The sequence below is a fragment of the Theropithecus gelada genome, unplaced genomic scaffold (assembly GCF_003255815.1).
Source record: "Theropithecus gelada isolate Dixy unplaced genomic scaffold, Tgel_1.0 HiC_scaffold_16037, whole genome shotgun sequence".
NCBI classification, from domain to species: Eukaryota; Metazoa; Chordata; class Mammalia; order Primates; family Cercopithecidae; genus Theropithecus; species Theropithecus gelada.
The window spans coordinates 1-10684 of record NW_020257810.1 but is presented as its reverse complement, the minus strand read 5'-3'; the positions used below and the strand labels follow the sequence as shown (position 1 = coordinate 10684).

The window sequence follows — 10684 nt, the reverse complement described above, 5'->3', positions numbered from 1 at the left end:
GATGAAATCTCTGCAGCGCTGCCTCTGCCTGTTGACATTCCCCATGGGACTGGCGGGCAAAGTTCTCTGCCTCCAAGGGCGACAGAGGGATGGGGGAGGGGGGGACAGAGGCGTCCTCTGAACACCCCAGCTGAGAGCTGCACCTGGCTGGCCAGTGGCCATGCATCCCCTGCTGCCCAGCTGCTGAGCTCAAGCAGGGAGGACAGGAGAAAGGTCAGGCGGCCCCAGCTGTGCTGCAAAGCGGATGGTTTTGTTGCCAGCGTGCAGGTGTTAAGGTGTGTGTGTGACACCAACACTTCAAATACGATCTAGAATTCCAAACCCCTAGGACATAGGAACGTAGGTTGGGAAACAGATTTAAACTGCAGATGAAAACTTGGCCCATAGCAATAATGCAAGTCAATTCTTGAGAGCGTATCTTGGGTGTGGATGTAAATATTTGAAGAGAGCCTCCAGGAGACCAGGCCAGCTAGGCCATTGCCTGCAAGGGAGGCTGGTTTCTTAGTTGAGCCACAGAGCCTGACTGAGAAGTGCTGGGAATAGGATCATTCTGGCCCTGAGCTGGGCAGCCCCACTCTGTTTTGACTGCAGGCAGCACCCCCATTCTCCAGCGGTCCACGTCTTACGTCTTTTGTTTGTTTTTGTTGTTGTTGTTGTTTTGAGACGGAGTCTTGCTCTGTTGCCAGGCTGGAGAGTGCACTGGTGCAATGTCACTGCAACCTCCACCTCCCGGGTTCAAGAGATTCTTGTGCCTCAGCCTCCCGAGTAGCTGGGACCACAGGTGCACGCCACCATACCTGGCTAATTTATATATCAGCTATCCCTGACTGTGGTGCTGGGCACACGGGAGCTGTCTGGGGAGTGTGCGAGTCAGATGTGTGCGACATCAGAATCTCCTGGGTGGTGGCTCGTGCCTGTAATCCCAGTACTTTGGGAGGCTGAGGACTGAGGATCGCGTGAGGAAAGAGTTCCAGACCAACCTGGGCAACATAGCAAGACCAAACCTAGACAAAAAATTAAAAAATTAGCCGGACTTGGTGGTCAGTGCCTGTGGTCCCAGCTACTCAGGAGACAGAGAACCTGAGAGGCGGAGGTTGCAATGAGCTGAGATTGTGCCACTGCACTCAAGCCTGGGCGACAGAGGGAGACCCCGACTCCCTCCCTACCAAAGAATCTCCGTGCTCACACTTGTACATGAGCACCACACTCATGCAACCCAAACTCACGCCATACACATGCTACACTCACACAACCCAAACTCACACCATACACACGCCACACTCACACAACCCAAACTCATGCCATACGCACGCCACACTCACACAACCCAAACTCATGCCATACACACACCACTCTCACACCCACCATACACATGCCACACTCACACAACCCAAACTCACGCTACACACATACCACACTCACCCCCCACGCACCACACTCACACCCACCATACACATGCCACACTCACACAACCCAAACTCAGGCTACACACATACCACACTCACCCCCCACACACCACACTCACACCCACCATACACACACCACACTCACACAACCCAAACTCAAACGCTATACACACACCACACTCACACCCACCATACACACGCCACACCCACACAACCCAAACTCACGCCATACACACGCCACACCCACACAACCCAAACTCACGCTATACACATACCACACTCATACCCCAAAGACACACCACATAAACACACCCCTATACACATGCCACACACCACACATGCGATTTCCAGGCTCTTCCACACCCGTAAGGAATTGGAATCTCTGGGTAGGTCCCAGGAATAGTATTTAACAAATATCCAGGGAAACTGCTATGTGTTGTCATTTTGAGAACCTGTGAGCACATCCCACCTGGTGCCAGATGCATCTCCGCAGGACGCATGCACGCCAGGGAAACAGGCAGACGCTGACGGGATTTGAGCTTGGGCACAAACTGGTTCCAAATCTATTTGGTGCTGCTAGAAGCAAGCGTTTCCCTGTGACAGAGGGTGCAGGGCATAGGAGGACAGAGGAGCTGCGTGCACGAATGCCTGTGTGCCCTGTGCCTGCAAAGCGGCCACGGCAAGCTGTCTTGCAGGTCAATTCCACTGGCTGACGGTGTCTGCACTGGCAAGGAAAAGCCTGTGCTAAGCGGGCCTCTGTTGTCTGTGTAGAGAAGGGAGCTGGGCCTGGGCACCACTGTCAGTCATCAGAGCCGGGGCTGCTCCCTCCTCCCCACTGGGTGCTTTGCCTTCTTGGGGCCGCAGCTGGAGGCAGCTGAGCCCTCGGGCCGGCCGGGTGTCACTCCAGTCCCATAGGATGCTAAACAACTTTCAGTTGAAGAGAGAGAATGTATACAACGTTGAACAGTTATGATTTTGAGCAGAATTTGTTTTCTTCTCTGGACCTTGGTCCTACTTTTTATCCTTGTCTGGGGTCTTAGCGTGGAGAGAAGTTCACCATGGGATGTGATCAGATTGTCCATCTTTTCTTTTTGTCCATCTCTTAAAGTGCAGCTTGTCTTTTGTAAGAAATCTATCCTTGCCCTAGGCAATAAGAATATTCTATATTCCTCATAATAATCTTATGATATTTAAGATTTCCTTTCCTTTCCTCATAATAATCTTAATGTTTTAATCTTAAGTTTGGGGGGTGCTACTTTTATGCCATCATCCACATGGAAAGGCAGCTGTCCCAATAACACCCGTTCCTGAAGAGGCCATTCCGTGCCAAAGATTGACCAGCCCCAGGACAAGCCAGGTCCTTGCACACATCCCTGCCTGGGAATCCGAATTCTGCTCGACCCCTTGTCATGACTGATGGCAGGTTTATGATCTATCCAGACGCTTGGTAGGTGAGCCCTCCCCCTCCTGCCTCTGCTCCCCGAATCGCCATGGCTATCCTCAGACCTTTATCTTCTATGTTTATTACAATCAATTTCCTAACTCCACAAAGAATTCTGTTGGGATTTTGATTAAATACACGGATTAACTTGGGGGAAAGTTAACACTTTGGTGATACTGAATTGTCCCATCCATAAAAATCTCCCATTTAGGCCTTCTTTTATGACCTTCTATCATGTTTCATGATTTTGTCCAAAACCTTTGTTACATTTATTTTAGCATTTAGGTTGCTGTTAAAATAGTATTGTCATTGCTAGGAATATAACTTTTTGTGGGGTGATCTTGTGGGCTTCTTGGTTTCAATAGTTTATGAATTCACCTGGATTTTCTAGATACGAAAAGTTATTTTTCAATTAGCATGCCTTGTTTCCTTTTTCTTTTTTTTTTTTTTGAGATAGAGTTTCACTCTTGTTGCCCAGGCTGGAGTGCAATGGCTAGATCTCGGCTCATGGCAATCCCTGCCTCCTGGGATCAGGTGATTCTCCCGCCTCAGCCGCCTGAGTAGCTGGGATTACAGGCATGCGCCACCACGCCCGGCTGACTTTGTATTTTAATAGAGATGGGGCTTTTCCATGTTAGCCAGGATGGTCTTGATCTCCTGACCTCATGATCTGCCGCCTCGGCCTCCCAAAGTGCTGGAATTACAGGCCTGAGCCACCGCACGGGCCTTGTTTCCTTTTTCTTTGTTGTGGTAATCACTAGTACGGCCGCTAAATCCCACTGGAGAGTAGTGGGGTCCCTGTTCAGTTCTGCTGCCAATGGGGATGGTTCTAAAGGATTTCAGTACTTAAAATTTTTGCTGCAGCTGGGCGCAGTGGTTCACACCTGTAATCCCAGCACTTTGGGAGGCTGAGGCGGCAGATCATGAGGTCAGGAGATCAAGACCATCCTGGCTAACGCAGTGAAACCCCGTCTCTACCAAAAATATAAAAAATTAGCCGGGCGTGGTGGCGGTGCCTGTAGTCCCAGCTCCTCAGGAGGCTGAGGCAGGAGAATGGTGTGAATCCGGGAGGCAGACCTTGCAGTGAGCCGAGATCGCGCCACCATACTCCAGCCTGGGCAACAGAGTGAGACTATGTCTAAAAAAAAAATTTAAAAAAATAAAAAATAATTTGCTGTAAAGATTTTGTTAGATATACTTTATTTAGTTAAAGAAATTTTCTTCTACTCCTAGTTGGCCTAACATGACAAGTACATGTTGAATGAAAACTGAATTACTGTTTTGCATTTGTTAAGATGGTGATTTTCCCCTTTACTTTGTTAACACGGCAAATTATAGCCATATTAACATACTACCCCTTGCATTCCTGGGATAAATTTACTTGCTTAGAATGTATTACTTTTACTTATAACATACAATTGGGTTTTATTTAATTATATTTCATTTGGAATTTTTGCATTCATCTTCATAATTTTTTTTCTTTTTTTTTTTTTTGAGACGGAGTCTCGCTCTGCCGCCCAGGCTGGAGTGCAGTGGCCGGATCTCAGCTCACTGCAAGCTCTGCCTCTTGGGTTCACGCCATTCTCCTGCCTCAGCCTCCTGAGTAGTTGGGACTACAGGCGCCCGCCACTGCGCCCGGCTAGTTTTTTGTATTTTTTAGTAGAGACGGGGTTTCACCGTGTTAGCCAGGATGGTCTCCATCTCCTGACCTCGTGATCCGCCCGTCTCGGCCTCCCAAAGTGCTGGGATTACAGGCTTGAGCCACCGCGCCCGGCCAATTTTATTTTTTCTTATATTATCTTTTTGTTTGGTTGATTTTGAGAGACAGGGTCTTGCTCTGTTGCCCAGCCTGGAGTGCAGTGGTGTGATCATCATAGCTCACTGCACTGCAGCCTTGGACTCCTGGGCTCACTTGTAAGGTCTCAGCTTCCAAGTCGCTAGGACTACAGGTGTGCGCCACCATGCCTGGTTAATTTTTAAATTTCATGTAGAGATGGGGTCTTGCAATGTTGCCCAGGCTGGTCTCAAACTCCTGGTCTCAGACAATTCTCCCACCTTGGCCTCCCAAAGTGCTGGAAGTATACGTGTGAGCCACCTGGCCCAGCTGATTTTTTCTTACATAATCTTTGTCAGGTTTGGGTACCAAGGTTAAACTTGATTCATAACTTTATTGAGTTGCTTTCTCGTTATATTCTTTTAAATAGTTTTTTTTTTTTCTTTTTTTTTGAGACGGAGTCTCGCTCTGTCACCCAGGTTGGAGTGCAGTGGCCGGATCTCAGCTCACTGCAAGCTCTGCCTCCCAGGTTCACCCCATTCTCCTGCCTCAGCCTCCCGAGTAGCTGGGACTACAGGCGCCTGCCACCTTGCCCGGCTAAGTTTTTGTATTTTTTTTTAGTCGAGACGGGGTTTCACCGTGTTAGCCAGGATGGTCTCGATCTCCTGACCTCGTGATTTGCCAGTCTCGGCCTCCCAAAGTGCTAGGATTACAGGCTTGAGCCACCGCGCCCGGCCCTAAAATAGTTTTTGTAAATATTTTTGTATGCTTATAAAATCGCCTAGGTCTGGTATCTGTTTGGGGTCTTTTTTTTTTTTTTTTTTTTTACTGCAATGCAATTTCTGTAATTGTTATTCATCAACCCAAGTATTTTATTTCTTCTTGACCCAGTTCTAACAATTAAATCCTATTTCTCTGTTTTCAAATATATTGGCAGAAAGGTGTTCATAATGGCTTGCTCATATTTAAAAATTTTTATTTGATATGGAATGTCTTAGGTTTTCTATAAATTAGTCAGTTTTATTGTATTTTTCAGGTACAAAGTTTGAGTTTTACTTTTGATTTTGTTATTCTCTTTTCTCAATTGTCCTAATTGACAGAAATATTTAAATACTCTCTTTGGGTTACGCTGGTCTTATTTTTTGGCTTAAATGGTTAAGTCGTTTATTTTGTCATGTATAAAGTCGGACACCACTAAGCTGTCGACGCCGACCTGAGCTGGCCATGGCTGTTTCCTCACGTGGTTCTGCGTACTCGGTCCAGTTCTAGGGAGCCGACTCCCCGCATCCCATGAGTTAGAAACAAGCTTTTTTTTGTTTGTTTTTTTTTTGAGACGGAGTCTCGCTCTGTCACCCAGGCTGGAGTGCAGTGGCCAGATCTCGGCTCACTGCAAGCTCCGCCTCCCGGGTTCACGCCATTCTCCTGCCTCAGCCTCCCGAGTAGCTGGGACTACAGGCGCCCACCACCTCGCCCGGCTAGTTTTTTGTAATTTTTAGTAGAGACGGGGTTTCGCCGTGTTAGCCAGGATGGTCTTGATCTCCTGACCTCGTGATCCGCCTGTCTCGGCCTCCCAAAGTGCTGAGATTACAGGCTTGAGCCACCGCGCCCGGCCGAAACAAGCTTTTAAATTGCCAAACACTGCTTCCATGATCTTGCCAGTGTTTTGTAAATATTTTGCTTGTGCTCCACGTGTGCTGGAAAATAACACAGATTTCTCTGCTTAGGGACAAACAGGCATCACTTTTCGTGACAGTCAACATCTCACCCCGACTGCCAACTTTGCTATGTTTTGAGCTTTACAGTCAGTTGCTTACGAGTTCTGATTGCCGCGCAGCCCCCCTTTACTCTATGAACTGTCCTGAATTCCATTTCATGTCGACACTGCTACATCAGCTTTCTTATGGCGTTTGTCTGTTCTGTCTTCTTTTATTTTAAATCTTCAATCTTTATATAATTTTGCTTGATGGTCTCTAAGCAGTGACTTACCACGTCTGATCTGAGGCTCTTCCAGGAGGCCAGCATAAGATGATCATGTCTGTTGTGAGTCAGACACATCTGGGCTGTGTCTTCCGTCATACGTTGTTTCCTGTTCACCGTGCTGTCCCCTTTCTCCACCCTTCCCTTCTTCTACTGGATCAATACCCTCTCTTTATGCTCCCTTTTCTGGTCTGGAGCGTATCAGCTGCATTGGGATTCTGTAATGGTTCCTCTACGCTTCCTCTGCTGCCTTTGCGTTTCCGACACTCACAACCTTGTTGCTGTTTTGTCATCATCGCTGTCTGACAGAAGAAAGCAAAGGGGTTGCTTGGTGCCTGAGCTGCACCCTGGGCCCTGCTCACTGCAGGCTTCTTTTCCGTCCCAACAATGACTTGCCATGTGCAAGCACGGCGCACCGCAGCCCTGGAAACCCTGACCGCTAAGACGTTCTGTGTCTTGACAGACAAAGGCAGATGGCAGGAGTTGCTGATATTTATTCAGACTTCATCCATACAATAAAGAACTCTGCTTTTAAAATTCCATTTACATCAGCAGTTTAAAAAAAAGTGACAGTGGATGAAACATGAAGCTGTAAAGTGCCTTTATGGGGAGGGTCACACAAGGGCGCGCAGCTGCGCGATGAGACGGAGGCACCGCGCCTGCACAGTACGTCAGGGACATCGCAGGACACAGCACGTTCCAAATAACTTACACATCAGAGGAAAAGCTACTGAGTCTCTGCACGCTTCCTGTTTGATTCCGCACCCTGGAGGTCTGGCCAGTGACAGCTGCAAGCCACCCGGAGGGGGAAGCGTGAGGGGAATGCAGCCACGCCCGCCTCCACTGGGCTGGGGCTAGGACCCGTGAGGCTGTGAGGCAGCACGTCCAGCAGCACGGGGACAGCGAATACGTCCTCTCCAGCAAGACACACACGTACACACATGGTCAGAGGTGCACACATACAAAAACATCTGCAGACTAGACACCGAAAAGGCTTTAAAAGAACAGAATCTGTTTCTGAAACACAAGAAGGGTAAAGCAGGAGAGGTTTTCTTTCCAGTTCTGCTGTGACTTGAATAAAATACTCTCCCCACTTACACTTCTGTACTCAAGGGGGTCACCAGGTGGCAGGTGGACCTGGGTGGGAGGCAGGGGGTGCGTGGCGAGGGGAGTGGAGGTGTGGCCTCCGAGGAGGCTGCCGTGCAGTGAGGCAGGGGCAGGGCTCTCTGAGCTACGGTCAGCAGCACTGGTCCACGCGACACCCTGCGGAAACTGCATCTTCGTATTTTCTTTAAAAGCAATAAAAATATCCTAATTCAGTGAAGCTCTTTAAAAAAATCAAGTCCCTGCATTTTTTTTTTTTGTAGAAAAGAAGGTTAATTGTTTAAATTATAGTTTAAATTTTCTTTTGAAAATGAACCCTAGGTAGGTAAAGGAATCTCCTTGGCTTCTAACCGCTTTTGGTGGTGCAGACACCACCTGATGTCACCCAGGGACACGTTTTCACCCACCTGTGACCAGGGAGCTTCAGGGAGTGGCATCCGTTCCCATGGGAGAGTCCCCCAAAGTCATTTAATGGTATAAACAGCGTGCTTCTATGTAAACCCCGGTAACAAAAAATAGTTTTCTATCAAATACAGTATCAAATTGTCATTTCATGTAAACACAGTGATTCCTGGTAAAGAATTGAGGCCAAAGTACCACAAAAAATGGCCACGGGATTGATCCCTGCTTAAAAAAAAATCCTAAAACTTGTAAAAGATAAAGAGTTCCCACACCCCGCTCTCCTCAGGCCATTGTCAATCATCCACTTCTGCCGAAGCCGCTCCACCGTGGTCTGCCCGTCCCCTGGAAGCACCGTCCGGAGGCAGAAGCAGCGGGCGGAGCCAGGAGATGCTGCTGCCCCGCCTCCTGCCCGGGGCTGTTTCCTGCGGCCCGTCCTCTGTGGGCTCTGGAGTCTCCGAGGAAGTCCCAGGGGTCCGGGGTCTTCCGTGGAACCAGCCTCTGCCCCGGAGGGGTCCTCTGCAGCCCGCGCGGCCAGGCGCTCTGGGTCGGGGCGGTGAGGTGCCCCTTCCGCGGGACGTCCGGGGGCACTGCGCCCTCCCCACGCCGCGCCAGCCCTCGCAGTGGCAGCCCCAGACAGCGCGCGGGTCTCCTGCGCCCACACTGCGCGGCGCTACCCCTGCAGGTCGGAGAAGGGGGCCTGGCCGCCCTCGCTGCAGCTGGACGAGTTGCTCAGCACGGCCGACCCCGGGCTCGACTCTGCGGGGAGATGAGGCGGGGACAGGCTTCGGCGTCTGCTCTCCGGGGCACATGCGGAGCAGCTTCCTCGCACACGGGCCCTTGGCAGCGTCACGGGTGGGCTCGGGGCACGTGGGCCTTACCTGAGCTGCTCAGGCACTGGGCCGAGCCGGACGGGCCGAGCTGGACGGACAGGCTGCTGGCCGGCACCCAGCCCTCCTTGCCAGTGGTCGGGTCCCTGACGTACCTGCAAAGGGCGAGGGTCAGCAGCGGCCACGTGCGGGGCAGTCCGGGGGTGAGCACGGGGTCTTACCAAAGGCCCTCGTCGCCCTGCTGCACCAGCTCCACCACGTCCCCGCTCCTCACGACCAGCGCATCAGGGCCTCCCTTCTCGTGGTCCGCCACGACCGTGTATTTCCCGGGAACCTGGTGGGAGATGGGCAGGGGCACAGGCAGCATCAGCCCCACAGGAGCCTGGCGGAGAACTGGTCCTTAGTGCCCTGCCCCGTGGGAGCTCCTGGCCATGGCCGGCTCAGGGGAAGGGCTCCAGCCTCAGGAGGCGGCTATGCCGCAGGTCATGACCACGTCAGAGGGGATGGAAAGCGTCTGTGAATCTGTCCTTGGGCCCAGCTGCCCCAGCCTCACACTGGTCTCCACACAGAGCTCCCGACCCCAGGGCCTCTGCACCTCCATACCCGCCTCCCGGAGGGCACTTCCCTGCCTTCGGGTCTTATTTCCATGCTGCTTTGCTGAGGCCTTCCTTGGCACTCCCCGACTCGCCCCTCCTCTGCCCTCCCTCTCCCCCCACAGCTGTCCTGCCCAACCTCCCCAAGCCTCACTCCTCTTTTCTCCTTGCTGTGAGAGCGGAGGTTCCTGTCTGTGCTGTTTCTGCTTTGTCTCCAGGGCCTAGAACTGTGCCCGGCACACAGCGGAGGCTGCACAGATGTCATGGGACACGTTCCCCTGGGGAATGGGGAACCGCAAAGCGGCAGCTGTTCCTACAGAGTGGGGAGATTCACAGCCTCCTGGTGCTGTGTGCAGTGGGCTGAGGAGGGCTGCTGCCGGCTGCAGGGCCTGGAGCAGGAGGACGGTGACTGGGCTGCCTGCCCTCACCCAGTGGCCTGTACTGGCTCCTGCCCCTGTGGTGCCCAGAGTAGCCAGGATCACTCCCCACACTCCAGGATCATCCAAAGAATGAGATCCAAATCTCTCTCCAGGCCCCGTGCACCCTGGTCCACCAGCCTGTTTCCCCTCCTGCCATGTGGCCTCCGCCTCTGTGTCCCCCACATCCATTCTCACACCTAGGCCTTCCTTTGTGCTGTCTCTGTGGGAGAGGCTGGCGACCCTGAGGGCCCTCCCTACCCTTCCATGCCTGGCTTCTCTGCCCTTCCAGAGCCTCCGGGACCTGTCCCCTTTGCACCTCCAGCCTTGGTGCGTGGACCAGGCACAGCACAGAAGGTGCAACAGACACTTCTTGGTGTAACCCTCACTGGAATGATTAACACATGGCAGCTTTTTCTTGCTTCTGACATTAACAATGAATGTTGTTTCAAATGCTTAGCAGTTCCATTTTCTTACGAAATGAGAGAGAGTTGTGTGTATAGTTAGGAAGGCTCAGCGTTCTATGTCATAAAGGGTAGTGCGGTGGGGACTGTCTCCTCTGAGGAAGGTGTACCCATGAGTGGGCTCTACAGGAGGCTGGGTGGGCACCTGGAAATTAACCCAGAAACACAAAGTGCCACTGAGATAGAGGAGCTAGGAGGAGCTGGGGCTGTGTCCTAAGACCCAGGCCCAGGTAGACCTTCCAGGGTTAGGAGGAGCTGGGGCTACGCCACAAGACCCAGG

The 10684-nt window shown here is 51.5% G+C and overlaps 1 protein-coding gene across 1 annotated transcript; it reads right to left on the bottom strand.

Annotated features, from left to right (window-relative positions):
• Positions 1–8774: 8774 nt before the first annotated feature.
• LOC112617331 (guanine nucleotide exchange factor DBS-like) lies at positions 8775–9532 on the bottom strand. Its single transcript, XM_025374091.1, has 4 exons — positions 9485–9532; positions 9153–9265; positions 8983–9086; positions 8775–8860 (listed from the first exon to the last, which is right to left on the bottom strand). The coding sequence occupies exons 1-4, from the start codon at positions 9530–9532 to the stop codon at positions 8775–8777; spliced, it is 351 nt and encodes a 116-aa protein (XP_025229876.1).
• Between the last annotated feature and the right edge of the window lie 1152 nt (positions 9533–10684).

What these genes read in the sequence shown, in the direction of transcription:
- LOC112617331 (XM_025374091.1), bottom strand. Translation starts at nt 9,532, where the DNA reads ATGGAGGTGCAGAGGCCCTGGGGTCGGGAGCTCTGTGTGGAGACCAGT. An exon ending in CAGGGCGACGAGGGCCTTTG is followed by an intron (nt 9,087 to 9,152) that starts GTAAGACCCCGT and finishes CGCCCTTTGCAG; the next exon opens with GTACGTCAGGGACCCGACCA. An exon ending in CCAGTGCCTGAGCAGCTCAG is followed by an intron (nt 8,861 to 8,982) that starts GTAAGGCCCACG and finishes ATCTCCCCGCAG; the next exon opens with AGTCGAGCCCGGGGTCGGCC.